Genomic DNA, 18,828 nt, shown 5'->3' on the forward strand with positions numbered 1-18,828 from the left:
GATCATTTCTGTAGCCTCCTCTGGACCCGCTTGATGGATGTCACCACGCTTTCCCAGGCTCAGGAAGCCACCGGGTGGCTGCAGGGTGCCTCCCCCAGGGCTGGCTCCCAGGGGCCCAGCATCTCTCCCCCCAACCACGGCGCTCACCCCTGCATAGAAGCGCAGGTGCTCTTCCACCGTCATGTTGTCAAAGAGGACATCATGCTGGGGACACAGGCCCAGGCTGCGGCGGATCAGGACCATGTCCTGGGAGATCTCGTAGCCGTTGATGTACGCCTGCCCGCCCGTCGGAGAGTGCAGACCTGGAAGGAGAAAGACACAGCGACCTCGGCTCAGGGCTAAGGATACTCTCAGGCAGCAAATTGCTAGCAGAAAGGCGGGGGTCCTGCCGAGCATCCCCCACCCCACAACTTTCTGCCAAGAGTCACAGCAAGCCGGTCTCTCGCTGGAGCTGGGGCACGGCAGCTTTCTCCTCCTGCCTGCAGGGTGGGCTGCATGGCATCCATAGGCAGGAGGTGGAGCTGGCAGTGCTGCCAGAGCGGGCAGGCAAGGAGTGAGGTGGGCAGGCAAGCCTAGCAGAGCCCCAGGCAAGGCTGGGGCAGACCCCCAGAGAAGGTCCCATGAGCACCCTGGGCTGACAGGAGCAGCACAGAGTGACAGGGAAAGGGAAGAAAGGACCATCGAAGGTCACCACGTCCACCATGCCAGAACAGGCTGCCTGGAGCTCAGCAGCTCTGGAATGAAGATGACCAGTTCTCATCCTGTGCCCTCCCTGCCTTATCATTACAAAGCCTGCAGAGATCCATCCTCCAGCAGGTCCCTTCTCTTCTCAGGGCCCTCCAACACAAAGACTGGCTCTCATTTCCCCCACCGGCTGATTCCACTCTTGTGGAGAGCTAAGCAGGGACCCCCACGCTCCCTCCATCTCCCCAGGCAGCAATGCGCCTCTCAACACCCCAGCATTCCTGGCCAACAGCTCAGTGAATCGAAGGTGCTCCAGGGAAGAGCAAAAACCCCTCCCTGAGCTCAGAGACGGGGTTCAGCTCCCCTTTGCAAGTCAAGGCATCAGCCCTTCCCTGCGCTATGCCAGCTTCACAGCAGGACGTGGCTCCTACCTGTGAGCATGGACAGAGTGGTGGTCTTCCCAGCACCGTTGTGTCCCAACAGGACGGTGATTTGCCCTTCATACATGTTCACCGTTAAGTCCTTGACTGCCTCTTTCATCTTGTTTCCCACTCTGAAGACCTGCGGAGATCACGTTAATGAGCTGATGCTGCATTCGAGGCAAGTGCTCTCAGATTCCACCCACCAATCAAAGCCCATGATGCTCACGTGGTGTTGGCACTAGAAAACAGGTCTAATTCAGGTTAAATATAGATGACACTGCACCTGCAAGTACCTAACACTTCAAAATACAACAAAATGCAGCCAGCTCTGGGGAAGAGCCTTACCTGCCTTAGAGCAGCCAAGCAACACAGCCCAAGGTGAGGAGGGCAGCGAAACGATAAGCAAGCTGCCTGCAGGCAGCAGTTTTTACAAAAACAACATTATGCTGTGTTTGTGCTGTGCTGGGCAGTCGGTACCTTGGAAAGGTGCTTTATTTTGATTCCGGACACGAGGTCGGCAGGTTCCTCCTCAATGTACTGGCTCTTCAGGGCTTTCTCGGGGTCCTCCTCGTCTTCCTTCTCTTTTCCCACGACAGTCCTGGGGCGCCCGCACCAGTACGAGGGCTGATGGAAGAAGGCAGAGAGAGAGAAACTCAGGTGCAGGCAGAGACTATTTCTTCTCCTCAGCCTTGTCCACCCTCCTCCTCCCACGGATCTCCAAAACCACTCTCCTTGGCCTGGGAACTGCCAACCAGCACATCATCAGCAGGCATGTCAGTCAGAGGATGAAACTGCTCCTCCTGCCCTGCTGCCTTCTCCTGGTTCTCCCTCACAGCAGGATTGCCCATGATGACACAGGCGGCTTTTCCCCATCTTCATTCCCATGGAAAAAGTCAGTACTTTGACAAGAAGCAAAATTGCTCAGGCAGAAGCACCCCGCCCAGCAAAGCCCACGCAATAGATGATCATCACCTCCAAAAAGCTTGACACACACTAAACACAAAAAGCCTGGGGTCCAGCTGCTGCACTTACAGCCTTTTTTTTGACCAGGCTCTCCAGGAATGAAAATAAGTGTTTGGAACCTTAAATCCCTGGGGAAATACAAATTCAACAACTCCTGGACCCAAAAATCAGCATCTTGCTGTGGCTGTTGGCAGACAGCTCTATCTCCACTACCCCGGTCTAGCTGCAAGAGGGAGCAGAATGCTGGTGGGAAACCTTGCTGAGGTAAGGAATTTAGAGGGGAGAAGGGAAAACCTCCCAGTCAAATAACAAGTGATACGGCGACAGGATCAAAATTGATTGTGTCATTGTGGCTTAACAAATCCTCAGCAGGCAGCTGAGCTGCAGTAGCCACCGCAGCTACAGCCACTGAAGATGTTGCCAAGCATTTGACTTGGCAGAGCAAGGGCAGCTCAGCTGACGAGGTGACAGTTGTCACCCATACCCTGGCACCAGGACGTGGGGGCTGGCAGCAGGACGCAGACTGACCAGGTCCACCTGGATGGCCGCCCTCGGGGAGTTTCAAATGACTGGATCTGGTTGCTCACACCCGGGGCTTCCCTCCAACGCCTTCACTTGGGCATGGAGACACTTAACAGCACCCTGCACGCCAACAAGTGTCAGGACAAAGATTTAAAGCCAAGCAGACCTTCGTATTCAGCAAAAAAATACGGCTGCATCAGCCTTTACTGAGGACATGCTGCAGACCCCTTGATTCTGGAGGCCAGATGGTGCCACCCTCATACGTTAGTCTAGCCCATGGCACAGCACAGAAGTGGGGACCATCTCTGAGCAATGCCCATCAAGCCCGCTGGAAGGGATGTGCAAGCAGTGCTCACCGTCAAGAAGAAGTACCATGGCTGAGGCACGCCGTACTCCCCTGGAAAGACAGCCTCCACGTACCAGGCCACCACACCGTAGAGCACCGAGTCCAGCAGCAGCATCCCCAGCACTTGGGCCAAGGTAAAGTTGTCGTCCACGCTGACGGGCTTCATCAGGTCCCTCCACTGAATGCCAGTCCCTGAAACGCACACGGGGCACTGCCTACCCCTGCCTCCCCAAAGAGACAAAGCGCTCTCCAAGATGGTCAGACAGCATCCCTGTCCTAATTCACCGCTCGGTAATGAGGAGCACACGCACGGCTCTGCAATCCCCCTTCTATGAATGGAGGGAAAAGACGAAGGAGAAAGCACACTGACATCTCCAGGCTCCCGACCCCATCACGCTTCTTCCACCGTGTCCTCTGCAGCTGCCCAGGGAAGAAGCAATCCCGTCTCCAGCCACTGCCCCTCTGTCACTGCTGCCACCTTTTTAGTGCCACCACTCTGCAAAAGCATGGCCTCTGCTAGAACCTACAGCCAATTCTTATTAACAAAGAAATTAAAGATAAATATTGGGAAGGAGGAAATGCAACGGATTCCCATCTGTTAGAACAGAATTCATTTGTCAATTAAAGCGGTGCTGGTATTTTGCACAGCCCAGACGGCCAGGGGCATGAGTCTGGGGAGGGCAGAGCCCCAGTGCTGATAAGACCTGCAGGAGCAATCAGCAATTAGTTCTCCAGCTCTCGTTAGGAACAGGGAAGTGATTCTCCCTGACTTCTTTCCACCCTTAACACTACATGCAAGCCAGTCCCAACCCACCACAACAGGAGGCTGGCTCCTCTCCCGCGGGACAGGAGGCACTTGCTCACCTTTTCCTTCGAACATGCCGATAAGCTGTGCCCCCATGGCCATGGCCACATTGGAGATGAGGCAGGATGCCAGCTTCTGGCTGTGGGACATCAGGTCGTAGCGGGGCGAGATGAAGAAGTAAGGGATGTAGGAGAAAAAGTAGAGGAAGCCACCAGCGGCAGCCGCAACGTTTGCTGCCAGCACAGAGAAAAGCAGGAGGGAAAATGTCAATCATATGGTGCCACCACTGAATACTTCTCACCAGCTTTCCATCCAGGGAGATCCAAGCCTTCTGCTGCCAGGGGGGCAGGACGAGGACGTGCCCAAGTCCCATGGCAAGGCAGGAGCAGTGCCAGACCCCAACACTGTGGTGGGCAGAAGCACCCTGCCCATCCCAGACCAGAGCGCCCTGGGGCCCAGCCAGCCAGATGATACCCTAACGTATGAACTTGTCTGGTTTGGGAAGCGACAGTACACACATCCCTTCCCATGCATTGCGGGGAAAATGCAGCCAAAAAAGGGAAGGAAGGCCATCCCCCCTGCATGCTGAAGCAAGTTATCCAACACGGAGCCCTATGCAACCTCACGTAACTCTGGAGCTGGCCCTGCGTTGAGCAGGACGGACTGATGACCTCCAGACATGCCTCCCAACCAGAAATAACCAAAGATATTGCAGCACAAGGCCCACAGTGACCCCACTGCGTCTGTTGTTCACCCACCCAGCCCCATGAGTCAGCAATGGAAGGAGGCAACCAGGGAGAGACTCACCTCTCGAGAAGAAGGTGCTCACCATGAAGTTGAAGGAGATAGAGGAGACGGAGAAGATGGCGAGGAAGGTGAACACCAGTGTGGGGTCGCTGTTGGTGAGCACCGCTCCCTGTTCGCTCACCTACCAAGAAAATCTTGTTACACCCTGGGCTGGTGAAGGCGGCCATGGCTTCAGGCACACGTGGGCAGCCAAGATCTGATGTTCTCCATGGGTTAAAGACAAACTGAGAGACAGGTGAGAACATCTGGGCCCTCCCAGACCCCTCCAGAGGGAATAAATACGGGTTGCCCTTGTGTGACACAGGGTTTAAGAAGCAGGGGCCACCTTGCTCAGCATCCAGGCAGCCACCTCCTGCTTCTCATGGTGTGGATATAAGCAGAGAGGAGAGCTTGAGCCCCTGCAAGAGCACGCAGGGCTGTGGGAGAAGGATGGTTCTGCTCTGCATGAGAGTGCCTGGGCCTCCCCAGCACCCACAGGGGTCCCACCCCCCAGCCCCCTCCTGGGGAGGTCACCGCTGCCATGACAGGCAGCTGTGGGGGGGCAACGCTGCCCACCCAGCTCTGGAAAAGGCCAACTCCAGCCTCCACTACGCACAGGGAGGAGTCCTGAGATACCAGGACGGTCCAGCCCATGGCAGAGGAGCCTTGCCATCTTCATGCCCGGTCAGCACAGAGCTTAGGGCTACAAAAATGATCCGAGGGCTGGAGCATCTCTCCTATGAGGACAGGCTGAGAGAGTTGGGCTTGTTCAGCCTGGAGAAGAGAAGGCTCCGGGGAGACCTCATTGAAGCCTTTCAGTACTTAAAGGGAGCCTATAGGAAAGATGGGGACAATCTTTTTAGCAGAGACAACAGTGACAGGACGAGGGGTAATGGTTTTGAACTAAAACAGGGTAGGTTTAGGCTAGATATAAGGAAGAAATTCTTTACAATGAGGGTTGTGAAACACTGGAACGGGTTGCCCAGAGAAGTAGTGGAGGCCCCATCCTTGGAAACATTCAAGACCAGGTTGGACAGGGCTCTGAGCAACCTGATCTGGTCCTGCTCGCTGCAGGGGGGTTGGACTAGATGACCTCTAGGGGTCCCTTCCGACCCAAAACTTTCTATGATTCTATGATTCTGGCCTGCAGAACGGTGGCCTGGGCAAAGACACTCACCTTGACGCAGAAGAGCACGGTGACGAAAAACACAGACACGAGGAGGAAGAGGAAGAACATGAGGAACCAGGCGCTCCAGTGCAACCAGTTGCTGAGGCCCATCATGTGCATGTATTCCTGTGGGGATATCACACCGTCACCAAGGGCTGCACCCACACTTCCCAGGCATGGCCAGGGCAAGGTGAAGGCCCTGGTCAGGGTGGTGCTTGGTGATGGCTTCGTCCTGCAGCAGTGACGAGGGAGGTGGCAGCCCCAGGTCCCACCGAAGTGGTCCTGTGCAGCCTTCAGCATCACATGGTGTCCCCCATCTCCCAGGGCAGGGGCTGCCACCACCACAGGAGAGCATCTCCCCAAGGAGCCGAGCTGAACCCAACGGCAGCTGAGGCTGGTGGGGCCGCAGTGGTCACCCAGCGGCAGGGCAGAGGGCAGGACAACCCCACGCCCAGGGGCAGCCACGCCCTGCATGCTCAGCCCTGCTGTCACAACCACCACATCAGCCAAGCTCCAACTGCTCCCACAACACAACGCAGACAAGCGGGTTTCTACGTTGGAAGACAAACACCTTGCTTCCCACATACTGAACTCTTGAACGTGCAAAACTCTACAGTCCACAGTGCTTCCCTCTCTCCAAGCCACCTTCCAGCCCAAGAGAAACACCGGCCCTTCAGTCCAGCAGCCTTGGCCACACGGCAAGGAGAGCCAAGCTGTGTCCCAGTGGCAGGATTAGCAACATTCCTCCCTGGGGCCTGCTAATCCACTGCCATCCCCACCTTCTGCTCACTGGCTCCAGACCTGGGGTGGATTTTGTTCCTAATTTAAAGGCAGCATCCGCTGGGAAACGCCGCAGAGGGAGGGGAGTCCCCAGATGTCCCACCGCTCAGGTTACCTTCAGCTTCTTCTCCTTCTCGTGCACAACGGCGCGGACGATGTTAAGCGAGGTGTAGGTGAAGCTGAGCATGAGCAGCAGGGGCAGCTGGTTCTGGATGGCAAGGAGGAAGAGGTCGTTGACGTACGCCGGGTAGGGGAAGCGCTGCACCACCACTGTGATGTTCTCCAGCAGGCTGGTGGAGCTGGCGTTGGCGTGGTACTGCATGATGGCTCTGTCCACCGCGTGCTGCACCGCCAGGAAACCTTCTCGGATATAGCCTGCACCACAAAAGCAACACGGGGGAATAGAGACGGGTCTGGGTTTTGGAGGGAGGTGTTGGCAGAAGGAGAGACATAGCTTTTGTGGGAGAGGTCGCTTGGGAAGAAGAACAGGAAACAAGAAGAGCTCCTTGGAAAAGTAAAATAAACATCACTATCAACACGCTCCCTGTCACCCCTGCAGGCATTGAGGGGCTTGGGAAGGATCTGTATCACAGCAATTTATGTCTCTCATAATCATCATTTAAAAGCAGCCGGCAGGAAAACTCAATTTAAACTGCAGTCACCTCTCTGCAGGCACAGCTCTGTTTTTGTTAAGGGGGAGATTCTCCACCGTCATTAACCACCACCAGCGTCACGGAGCTTGTATTCGGTCCCTTTTGTTTTGTAAACCAGGAGAATACGGGGTGCTACGCAGGTTTTGGTGAGGCAGACTATATCCTGTCACTCACACATTTGGCTTAAGTTTTTGTGCGTTAGAAAACAGTGAAAGGTTTTTAATTTTCAATTAGTTTATTTTTACGTGGGATTTCTGCCATATATTGCTTAAATGGAAACTCAAATTCTGCTTACAAAGTCCCAAATGAGCATTTTGAAAGTTAGCTGCTTAAAATGACCTAGAGAGAGAAGGAAAAAGTAAGAACATGAGATTGTGAACAATGTTTTATATTAACCAATTTACTAAACAAACACTGCAGTGAGGGAATTGATCTGGGCTCCTCCTGGTCACCCCATCCTGCAGCACGCTTGAACCAGCAGATATCGTCCTCTTGGGCTCAGGTTTATTTACCCTGTGCGAGCAAAACCTGCTTGCCCGCTTTCTCGGCCTCTCCATCTTTTCCTTGACATCGCTATTGAATGACAGAAGGAGAAACCCAGCGGAGGAAAATCTCCCTTCTGCAGCTGCAGAGGAAGCTCCCAAAAGAGTCCTAAGGCAGCGCCAGCTCCAACAAGGTCCCCGCTGCCTCCTGCTCAGTCAGTGGTTTGGCTTGCTTTGAAACCCTACACTCAAACCACAGAATTGCTCTACTTACTTTTAAAGTATTTAAGCAGCACGATAAACACTGAGCAGTTTGGACCCTGAAACAAATCCTCCATTAAAAACATAAAAGGAAAAAAAACAAATTTAAATTTTAAAAAATTCATGTAAGTAAAAGTTATTCTTATCCAACCTCGCTCATCAGAGGCACCCAGAGGCCAGCGGCACCCAAGAAGTTACAAGATAAAATTTAAATCGAAGTTATAAATAATAAATATAATAAATATATTAAATACATAAAATTAAATTAATTAATTTTAAAAATTAATTTAATTAAATTGATGTTTTAAAATTAAACTATTTATGTGAAAGCTCAGAGCCTCAGCGAATCTCCGTAACGAGCCGAGCTGCTGCACAGCAAATCCCACCCATCTCTTTGGCCGTGACAGAGCCCGTGGCAGAGGAGAGGTGGTCCTCACCCGGCGTCCCCCCATCGGCAAACTTGGCCTCCCGTGGCCCGGGCAGCTGGAAGAGCGGGAAGAGGTAGCTGGTATGCCAGTCCCGGTCCAGGTTGGGGTTCAGCCCCGTCTGTTCGCTCCGCGGGGCGTTCCTCGGGCTGTACTTGAAGCGCAGCTCATAAGCGACCTGGCAGGGGCACACGAGGGGCGTCACAGGGGGGACAGAAGGAGCGATGGCTGTGCCACTGGCCCCCGCGTCCCCCTGGCCCTGCTCACCTGGAGGGGCAGCGGGGCTGTGCTCTGGTCGAAGCGGTGCTTGAAGACGACGGCGGCCAGCACGCTGCCCGAGCGGTTGTCCGACTTGACGTACTCCTCAAAGTCCCGCTCCGAAGCGAAGCCCTGAGCTGTGGGAGGGGGAAAGACGGAGATGTGGGCACAGAGCGTGGCGACTCAGCACAGGCTGATGCTCAGCCATCACTGAAAACATCACTTTGGTCCAGGACACGAGGGACGTGCTCCAGCTAGAGCTGGGAAACACCGCTGCCGTCAGACACGGAGGATTTACGTGGGACGCTGCTGAACCCATCACGGGGCACCCAGACAGCTCCTCCTGCTCGAGAGCAGGAGTCTGCTCTCCTTCCAGAAAAAATCCTAACATTAGCTTCAGTTTGGAACATGAAGCGCTAAAATTTTCTGTGCAACAAGATTTCCAAAAATACTTTGTCTCGGAGAAGTGACAGCCACTTTCTTTAACTATTTTAGGGCAATATTTTTCCAGATGGAAACTGCAACAAAAGGCGACCAAAAATCAAAACAAAATCCTGTAGTTCCAGTGAAACAAAAATAAAACTGTTGCCTTGAAGTTGTGGAAAAAAACAATACACCCCAGGAACAGAGCATCAGGATTTATCAGAGAAAAAATGTGTACCAGTTTCTGGGGTGGAAGCCGCAGCCCCCGGCCCCTGCTCACCTCTGATGCTGATGGGCAAAGCCCTCTCCACCACCTCGGCGATGCTCCGGACGGCGCTGCTGTTGGAGGGGACGTACGCCAGCTCCCAGGGGTTGCCGGGGTGCCGGCGGTAGAAGAAGCCCGGCAGGTCATCCACGGACTCGGGGGGGTAGACGGTGGCGTTGGGGTGGCTGACGGAGTGCACCCGGTGCCGCAGCGCTATCAGGATGGCAGCGAAGAGCAGCGGCAGGCAGATTTCGATGACTGTCACCAAGATCTGCCGTTTCTGCAGGGAAAAAAAATAAAACATATAAAAAATAAGATGTAAACACTGAAGGTAGATCAAACACGGTAACGGGGCCCAGGGCACACGGACACCATCCAGCAGAAGCGTTCCTGCATTTCGCAAGGTTTCACAACCTGGGTTTTTCTGGAGCCCAGGCATGATGCTGTGCCGGTTCCCGCATCCTTCAGGACCTTCCAGCCAAAGTGTCCCCATCCCTAACCACTGCTCCATCTCACACCACCCTCCTGTAGAGTCTTCCCTGCCGGGTTTGAACGAGCTGAGCCAGTCGTCTGCCCTTTCCCCAGGCCACGGGGCTCTGTCCAGGAGCAGGCAGCGCTCAGGGCCTGCCTACACGGCTCCTGCAGGCAACCACAGCGAAGCACCTCCTGCGAGGAGAGCCCACGCCGTGGGGACCAGCCGCCGCCGGGAGGGTGAAGAGAACAGCTTTCGCCGAAGCGGAGCGACCTTGTGCCACACTTACAGGGCTGGGAGCTAAAAATACTGCAACTAAGTGAAAGACCGGGATGAGCGAGCAGGGGCAGGTACAGCAGAGCGCAGCAAAGCTATTGCAGCCAGTGAAGTTTTTGCCGCTGGAGCTTCGAGCAGGACACGGCTCTGTGTCCTTGGACAGGACCCGGCCGAGCCTCTGGCTACAGGCATCGGCACCCCTGCACAGCACTGAGAACACACCCACGAGCTCAGCCTCCACCCCAAGGCCTGCCTGCACTAAACGTGGTGGCTTTTTCAAGTTTTTGTTTAATCCAGGTTCAAGCAACCAGGCAATGGACTCGAGCCCAGTGAACACACTCCGGCAGCCAAGCCGGAGCACGACCCTCCAGCCGTTTTTCCCAGAGCTACCCCTCCTGCAAACTTCCACTAGCTACTAACACCCGCCATCAACCCAGGTTAATCAGCATCCAACCCAGGTTAATTAGCATTTAAAACTCTGCTTCTCCTATGGAAACTGGGGTCACCTCTGACCGGAGGGGCAGGGGGAACGGTGGTCCCAACCAGTGCCATGCACGCCCGTGTCCCCACAGTGAGACCCCCCTGATCTGTTTTACTGCAGGTGCTGGGCCGTGCTGCTGACCGACGGATTTATGCTCCTAAAATCACTGCAAAGGTCGCTCTCCCTTCCAAGGAGAGGAGCAGCGAGCACCCGGCTGCTCCCACTGAAGCTGCATCACCCAGAGCTCACCACATCCCGCTGCGGGCAGGGGGGCACAGCTCAGCCCTGTGCCCGGCACAGTGGCAGCAGCCAGGCAGTCTGCGTAGGAGAGGTGACATCTGGACCCAGCCATCTCATTTCTTGCCACACACCCAGCTGCCTTCGCCCAAGCCCGGGGTGCAAGCGCAGCACAGCACGCCGAGCCTCGATCGCTGCAGTGAACAGCTAATGAGATGTCCCCGGCAGCAGCTCTGGGAGCAGGGATTCATGGCTGCTCACCTGGTACACATGCCCAGAGCAGAAGCAGCCACATTAACCTCTTCCAAGGGCTTTACAGGGCGTGGGGGGTTTCCACTCTCCCCCTCACTGGGCTGGAAAGAGGAGCAGGTACAGGCAAGAAGAGCATGAGGAGGTCTATTCTCACAACTTTGCTGTCTCAGCCACTGGGTTTTACCTGATGGCGCAGCCCCTCCCTGATATCTCCGCATGCTCAGTGTTGTTAAATCCCTTCCCGCCTGGCCCCACGGCCCCAGGTACGGCGGTGCCACAGCCTGGATCACTGCGGGGCACAGCGATGGGCTGCGGTGCCGCAGCGAACACCCCTGCAGACGCCGGGCAGCTGTATGGGGTGAGCACGCTGCAGGCAGGGCAGGGCATGGCACGGCACGGCTCCTCACCTGCCTGCTCTCCTGCCTGCACTGCCTGCGCGCCAGAGGCAGCATCCCGGCTGCCACAAAAGCTCCTTCAGCTCTGCAAACACTGAGCTGTGCTGACCACGGCGTTACACCTCCCAGCTCTGCACGGAGCGGAAAAGCGTTTTATTTTTAAAATGGGGTGGGAAAGCAGCAAGTGGGCACCCTAAGGTGGGCAAAGTCTCCGGTGGGGCAGGAGCGGAGCCCTGAGCACAGACAAGCCCAAGCCTCCCGGGAAGGGCGACAGCCCGCCTGCAGCAGCTGGGGACACTGGCTCGCGGCCGGTTTGTCAGGAGGGGTCACGTAGCCCCTTCCCGCATCACCCCGGCTCTCAGCACCCACTGCCAAAGCCAAAAGCCCCTGCTCGGGCTTCCCCTGGGAGCAGTTGCCCGCCCCGACCATGGCCAGGGACGAGCCATTGCTGCAGCCAGCCCCAGCAGGGAAAAAGGAGCCTTTGCAAAGGCCGTGCTCATAAAAGCGAACACTGCAGATGTCTTACGGTTTTGTAAAGCAGCTCTGGCAGACCAGCTGCCTCCCGCTGATTTACTATCGTATTAACCCTCTCTCACTCTCCTGGGCTGTCCCCAGGACAGCTGCCTGGCTCCCTGAACTCGCAGGCTAATACACATTTACCAGCGCCAGCTTCCGCTGCCGCAGAAGTCATTTAAGCTGCCATATTCCAGAGATGACGGGGACACTCATCCATAATCCCCACCTCTGCCTGGCCAGTGCTGCCCCAGCTTTGAGCAAGCCACGTGTCCCAGCATCCATCTTGACACCAGGGCGATGGTGGCTTGGGAGCTCTGCATCTTCATCAGGAGCACATTTGTTTGGTGGAGGGGAGCAGAGACTCTAGGTTGTATTTTCCGGCACAGCAGATCTGAGCCAGTCCGTGGCCTCAGAAAACACAGCAAGAGGTGTCCCTGCCCCAGAGCACACCCAGAACATGCCTTGCAGAGGGGACGGGGGGCTGTCCTGCACATGTCTGGGGTGTACAAAGGGGATTCACAGGGCTGGCCATCACACACACCCGCGGAGCACGTTCCTGACTACAATTCAGATCTGCTGCTGGTCCCTTCGGTCACATCCGAGCGCTGCTGCCTGCTTCCTGCCCTGCCGGAATGCCCGGCACAGGCAGCCCCGCCAGCCCTTCCCTCTTCCTTTTGTTTATTTTTAAAGCAACGTCGTGCTGGTCTGCAGCAGGGTAACTGAAAGCGTAAAGCCAGGCTGCGTCGATCTCCGCTCCCACCTCTTCCGCCGCCCTCTGCCAGGGCTGGCTCCAGGTCCCGCTGCAGCCGCAGCATCCGCCCAGGAGTGCCCGCACGCTGCTCCAAGGCGCCGCAGCCTCGTCCAGCAGCAGGCGAGACGCTGCTGGTCAGCAGGGCAAGCAGGCCCCGAGGTCTCAAAATCCCTCACCTTCAGCCATCTGCCACGCAGAGGGTTGGGCTGGGAGCGGATGCCAGGATGATGGTGGTTCTAATATTTTTAAGAGCCCCAGAAGCTGCTTCTGAGGGCTGCAGAAAGTAATAGAGGAAAAAAAATGCGGGATCTTGGTGGGTTTAGAGACACCGTGCAGCAATCAGCACCTCCAGAAGAGGCTGTGTAATAAGGCAGCTCAGGAAGCCCACCGTCACATGGAGGGTGTGTGGGTCATCCTGCCCCATGAGCAGGGCTGGAGTACAGGAGGGGAACGGCACAGCGACAGTCGAGCACACAGACCTGCCCACCTCTCCCAAGCACAAAAGCAGGATGACATCATATGCACAAACAGATTTGCTTTCCTCCAGGAGATGCCCTGGGCCCACAGTGAAGGTTTGCTGGAGAATCAGGACCCTGGGCAAGCTCTGATGCACCCACATTTAGTGGTGATGGAGCAGCCCCCCAAGAGCGTGGCACCAGCCTACCTGCAGGATGTAGTTCTTCCAGAGCAGCAGCCCAAACTGCCGGAGAAGAACCATTCTCCCATCCGAAGGGGACCACCGCTGCCGCTCCGCAGGACCCTGGAAGAGAGGAGAGAGCCGTGAATCGCAGAGCCGGGTGCAGGAGGGCAGCATCCCGCATCCCACCCGTCCGCAGCACAAGGGCACCTCTGCTTCCAGCCTGATGGCGCGACAGCTGGCTCGGCCCCAAACGGGGGGAAATAATCATAGAATCATAGAAAATTTGGGGTTGGAAGGGACCCCTAGAGGTCATCTAGTCCAACACCCCCGCAGCGAGCAGGGACACCACTAACTAGATCAGGTTGCTCAGAGCCCTGTCCAACCTGGTCTTGAATGTTTCCAGGGATGGGGCCTCCACCACCTCTCTGGGCAACACGTTCCAGTGTTTCACCACCCTAATAACTGCCGGGCTCCCTCTCCAAGGGTCCTTACTGACCCGTACGAGCCAGAGCTCATGGTTTCGGGCACTGCCCGACCCCGGTGATCAGTGTGATCCGAGCTGTGAGAGAGGCAGGCTGCTGCTTAGAAACACAACCCACGAGCACCCGCAGCAGGCAGAGGATAGTTTTCCTTAAGCAGTGGGAGCACCATGTTACAGAACTGCAAACACCAGCCCAAGGAAGGCCACCAAACTCTTTGCAGCCCATTATTTTGGGACTGGTGAAGATTTCAAGCTGTGCCTCCACCTCCTGCAACGTGAAGGGCTGGCTTTGCAATGCTAGCAGTGCTTTCCCAGCAGAAACTCTTCTTGGAGAGGTGAGGATGAGAAAAGGGCAGGGAAGCGGAAGGGAAGGCCGGTGCTCGAGGACAATGCACTCGAGGACGATGCGCCTGCGTCCTCCCCCTCTTGGGAAGCATCTGCCATCCCCCCCAAGTTGTTTTCTTCTCCATTTGCAGCAGCATCCCCTGAGAAAGCGCTGCTGTCCCACCAGCAGACAGGCTGTGCCTGCACGCTCGCAGCGAGTCACCCAGCAGCGTGGCACCGAGAAGGGGCAGCCCCTGCCCGTGCTGCTGGGCGCAGGGCAGCTTCCAGCCCAGCAGCCCCTCGGCCTCCAAGCACGGCGAATCCCCTCTTCCCGCAGCGACGGAGTCAACCTGGGTCACTGCAGCACCCACCAGCCCTGTCGCACCCTCCGCGAGCCGGCAGCTGCCAGGTTCATCTCCCAGAGCCTGTGCTCCAGAGCCTGGCAGCACCAAAAGCCGCTGCAGACACAAGGATGGACACACTGCCTGCCAGCAGCATCCCGGGAGATGCTCAACAGCATGTTTTCCAGCCCTGGTCTGGACAGCATCACCTCCTTGGACCAAGCAGGCACCCACCAACCTCAGCAGGGAGTTTAGGGTGCTGCAGTGAGAGCAGAGGGGAGGCTGGCGACCCGGCCTGCCCAGCCTTCGCTCGCAGACCAGTCACTGGTAAATGCACATCGCCATCAGAGCACCGGCAGCTGGGAGCAACTGAGCTGCAGCAAGAGCAAGCTAAACTCCACGTAGGTCTGCGGACAAAGCAAGAAGCGCCCATCTAGCTGCCCTGCACCACCAGCTCCTTGAGCCCTCCAGAGGCCCCCCTGGCTCGGCATGCACCTTCCCATGTTCAACCCAGCACCCAGGCACGGCCTCAGAGCAAAGAAATACCGTTTTTTTGCCACTCCATGCACAGAAGTGCAAGAGACATGGTGCTAGAGCGTCCTGCTCTGGGACCCAGAAAAAAAAAACCAGAACAGGTCCACTCCTGCAGCCCAGAAAAGCCCATCAGACACCCCCGAGCAGCAAGCGGGGAAGAAACAGCGAAGGGGACTTTGCAAAGATGGCTGCTGCCAGATTTCAGCTTAAATGCCCTCAAACTCCTCACAAAGCACTGTGTCTCCAGCTGGCCCCCGGTCTGCATGTGCCCTGGCAGAAATGCCACCAGTCTGCCACAGGACTCCGATGGCAGGTCCCCTACCCCTATGCACTCACCTACCACACACGGCAGGATCCGACACACCTCCACACGAGCCCCCCGAGAGCAGAAACCTTCCTCCCGCACTCGCTCGAAAGGAATCCAGAGCAAATCAAGGCAATCAAACTTTTGGCTCGTTTCAAAGAGGACAAACGCAACGGGTCAGGCTGGCAAAGGCTGCTGCCCTCGCAGAGAGCCCAGCTCCCACTCCCGTGTCTCTCCTGGCCGCTCGCCCCGCCGCACCCTCAAACGCAAGCTGACCCCCCCTGACCACCCGCGCGGGTCTCATGGCTGCCGTCGGGGCTGGGACGCCGATGAGAAAATGTCAAGCAGCTCTTGGGTAACACAAACACTACACAAGGGCGGAAAACTTCGCTATTGCCAGTAAATTTTTTCCAAGCTTTTACGGGTCCCAGGAAAACCCGTACTGGATCTTTCGCTTGCTGGAGAATGAGATGGAAGAAGCTCAGTTACAACAGGGCTACTCTTACCGGATCTGAGAGCAATAAAGGCTTTCAAGGCTCTGGGCATCCACAGAAATGGTTTTTTTCAACCCAAAAAGGCAAAATCTTTTTCAGAAGGTGCTGCCTGGACCAGCCCTGAGATGCCCATGACCACAGGCAGTTGAGGCAGGGACCCCGTCAGCCCCCCTGCCCGTGTCTGGGACCACCTTTGGCAGGAAAGGAGGGCTGTGCATGGCTGGTTCAAGACGACCCAGAGGCACCGCTCGTACCTTGCTGGAGGACACCCCGCCACGCACCTGCCTACTCGCACAGCGGCACGTCAGGTTGTCCCCTCCGGAGATGCTCTCCTGCCTGACCTCAGCACTACGCGCTATGAGGTAAGACTGACTTTCCCAGCAAGCGGCACAGACGAAGATGAGGGCGAAGAGAGAGATGACCACCACCAGCTTCTGGGAGAACAACCCAGTTCCTCTTCCCCTTCCTGGAAATACCCTGCTCTCCTCATCCGACCGCGGCGGGAGGAAGAGTCTCCTAAATACATGAGCGCAGATTCGCCCTGGGCATCCCCGGGGAGGTCAGTGAGGAAGGAGACCCTCCTGCCTGTCTGCCCGCAACCTCAGCCCAGACGGGTGGAAGCCAGACAGCCCCTCGCCGCCCAGCCAGCACCACCAGCCCCTGCCGTGCTGCCGAGCAGAGCCGTGCCAGAAAACGTGGCAGCTGTGCCAGCTGCCAGCCTGGACCGGAGCTCTCCCGCCGGTGGATTTAGATGAGGACAGGCTGAGGATCGGCAGGGATCAAGGCCATGGCATGCCACCTCCTGACCCATTTCCACGCCATCTCGTCGCCAGGAGCCAGCCGTCCCCAGCCACTGTCTCAGTGCAAAGGGCTGGGCGAGCCGAGCAAAGGCCACATGCTCCGGGGAGCTGGCAGTTATTTTAGAGCACTCGCTGCGTTTCTGCTCTTCTGATGTCCTGTTCCCATAGAAACGAGGCCTGGAAATGGCAGCTGTTGCCTTTTTTTTTTTTTTTGGTAAATTGGCATTTCTCCCCACTGACTTGCACCGTGTCTTCCCCAGGAGATGAACTGACAACCCTGCCAGGCACCTCCACTTCCGTGGCCATGCCGAGGACCCCGCCGTGCCCAGGGTGGTGGCATCGTTTACCCGGAGAGGGCTGTTGGCACCCGGGTGCTCCGCACACTGCCGCCAGAGCGGGAAACGCCTCTCTGCTCCCCGCAGTGCCCGTGCTGGAAATTAAAAGCGTGAGCACCCGTGGCAGGGGGAAGGATGTTTTTTGGCCAGTGTTTTCAGGAAGAGAGAGTGATTTCTGACGTCTGCGTGTCCGGGAAGTCCCATCTCCTACGGCTGGGTCCTGCAAAGAGCAATTGGGGCCAGCAGCCACCAGACCAGCCATGGGTGTCTGGAGGCATGCAGCTCTCGCTGCCGCTTTTAATTCCTCCTCTTGCTGTTCAGAGAGATGCAAGAGTCATGACAAAGCCAGACCATAAAACACCCCACCTACCGCAGCCTGAGAGGCCGTGCAAACAGAACCATAAAACTTTCTCGGAGGCTGCAAGCCCAGCGGCAAGAGGCTGCTGACCCAGCGCAGGCACCCAGCAGCCTCGCAAAACCAGCCCCCCGCCGAGTCTCCCGCGGACACGTTTTTTCCCCCAGATGGGAACTTCAGGCCTCGAAATACAGAAGAAAACGCAAACAGCGCCGGGTCCCGTTTGCCGAAGCTGGAGGTCAGCCCTGTATCCGGCCACTGCCCCGGCGGGAGGCGAGGAGGGGGCTGGCGGGCCCGGGGAGCCTGGCAGGCTCCTGGGTGGGTGAATCGCGCCCGCAACAAGCCCCCGCGCTCGGCAGCAGCAGGAGGAGGGAAGATGCTGCTGCACCAGAGCTGGTCATACCTCTTGCTTTAAAAGCACCGTCGGCTGGTCTGTCCAGAGTTTGGAGTTGCATGTGAAGAGCCAAACTCTGCCAATTCGGCGGCCTCGTGGACTTGGGAAAGTAACAAGGTCTGCACCCGACGGGGGAGCTCCTTGTGAGCCCTTGTGCAAACCACCCCATCGCTCAGCCGCCCGGGCCAGGGCTTGCAACCCGGGCACGCAGCGAGCCCACGGCCAACGACGCCCGGGCGAGCTCCCGTCCCCGGGGCTACCTACACTGGGGCCGTGCTTGCCGCGGGCTGGGGCTGTGAAACGGCGTTTCCAAGGGCCGGACCCCCGGAGACCCGAGCTGCCGCCTCTTTACGCCTTCAGGAAGCCGTCGGTGCGGCGGTGCCCGCTTGGCAGGGGCACAGCCCCCCGGGGCCGGGGTCCCAGCCCCACGCTGAATGGGGAGGGCCGACCCGGGGCACCCCCCTGCACCAGCCGCAGCTGGAGACGGCGGCCAGGCCTCCGCCACGGCGCTGCAGGCCGGGCCGCGCACCCCGGAGCGGCGGGGCCTGGCACGGAGCCGGGCACACGGCAGCCGCCGCCTCCACCCCGCCGCGGCCCGGCAGCCCCGGGCCCCGCCGCTCCAGGGGGGAGACGGACGCGATCCGGGGGGGAACGCGATGCTGAGCTCGCCCCGGCCCCACCGGGCCCGGGCCGGGGCAGCGGAGGCGCCCACGTCGGCGGCAGCGGGCGGAGCCGGGCGCACAGCCCCGGAGGCTGCCGCAGCCCCGGGCGAGGCCGCCCCGCCCCGCCCCGCCCCGCCCCGCCGCCCGGCCGCGGGAGGGCCGCTGCCGCCCCCCGCCCGCCGCCCCCCGCCCCGCCGGCGCGCACTCACCGGGCCGGGCGGCTCCGGCTGCGGCTCCGGCTGCGGCTCCGGCCCGCAGCCCCGCCCGCCCCGACGGCCGGGCCCCGCCCCGCGCACGCGCCGCGCCGGAGGGCGGGGCTGGGCTGGGGGGGACGCGGTGCGTCATCGCGCGCGAGCGGGTGTGAGCGCGGGAGGGAAGGCGAGCGCGGGAGTGCGCGCGCACACGTGCGCGTCGCCGCGCGTGCGCGCGCGTGCACGTGCGCTTCCCCGCGCGTGTGTATCGCTACGTGCGCGCGCGTGTGTGCGCGTGCGCGTGTCCGTAGGTGTCGCTGCGTGTGCGCGCGTGGCTGCGTGTGCCGCTC

At 58.1% G+C, this 18,828-nt stretch overlaps 1 protein-coding gene across 2 annotated transcripts in view; it reads right to left on the reverse strand.

Annotated features, from left to right (window-relative positions):
- ABCA3 (ATP binding cassette subfamily A member 3) overlaps positions 1–18,563 on the reverse strand; it is a 31,951-nt gene extending 13,388 nt beyond the window's left edge. Inside the window, exons 1-13 of one of the 2 annotated variants that reach the window (XM_075436019.1) lie at positions 18,497–18,563; positions 13,288–13,383; positions 9,259–9,523; positions 8,565–8,692; positions 8,310–8,475; positions 6,592–6,851; positions 5,706–5,822; positions 4,550–4,670; positions 3,802–3,975; positions 2,948–3,129; positions 1,584–1,730; positions 1,116–1,245; positions 148–302 (exon numbers count right to left, since the gene is read on the reverse strand). In XM_075436019.1, the coding sequence (XP_075292134.1) occupies positions 148–302; positions 1,116–1,245; positions 1,584–1,730; positions 2,948–3,129; positions 3,802–3,975; positions 4,550–4,670; positions 5,706–5,822; positions 6,592–6,851; positions 8,310–8,475; positions 8,565–8,692; positions 9,259–9,523; positions 13,288–13,341 (1,899 nt within the window). In that variant the 5' untranslated portion in view covers positions 13,342–13,383; positions 18,497–18,563. Of the gene's footprint in view, positions 1–147; positions 303–1,115; positions 1,246–1,583; positions 1,731–2,947; positions 3,130–3,801; positions 3,976–4,549; positions 4,671–5,705; positions 5,823–6,591; positions 6,852–8,309; positions 8,476–8,564; positions 8,693–9,258; positions 9,524–13,287; positions 13,384–15,279; positions 15,531–18,496 lie in introns of those variants that run through there. The other variant, XM_075436020.1, reaches the window with a different exon arrangement.
- Positions 18,564–18,828: the final 265 nt, after the last annotated feature.

Source organism: Opisthocomus hoazin, chromosome 15 (assembly GCF_030867145.1).
Source record: "Opisthocomus hoazin isolate bOpiHoa1 chromosome 15, bOpiHoa1.hap1, whole genome shotgun sequence".
NCBI classification, from domain to species: domain Eukaryota; kingdom Metazoa; phylum Chordata; class Aves; order Opisthocomiformes; family Opisthocomidae; genus Opisthocomus; species Opisthocomus hoazin.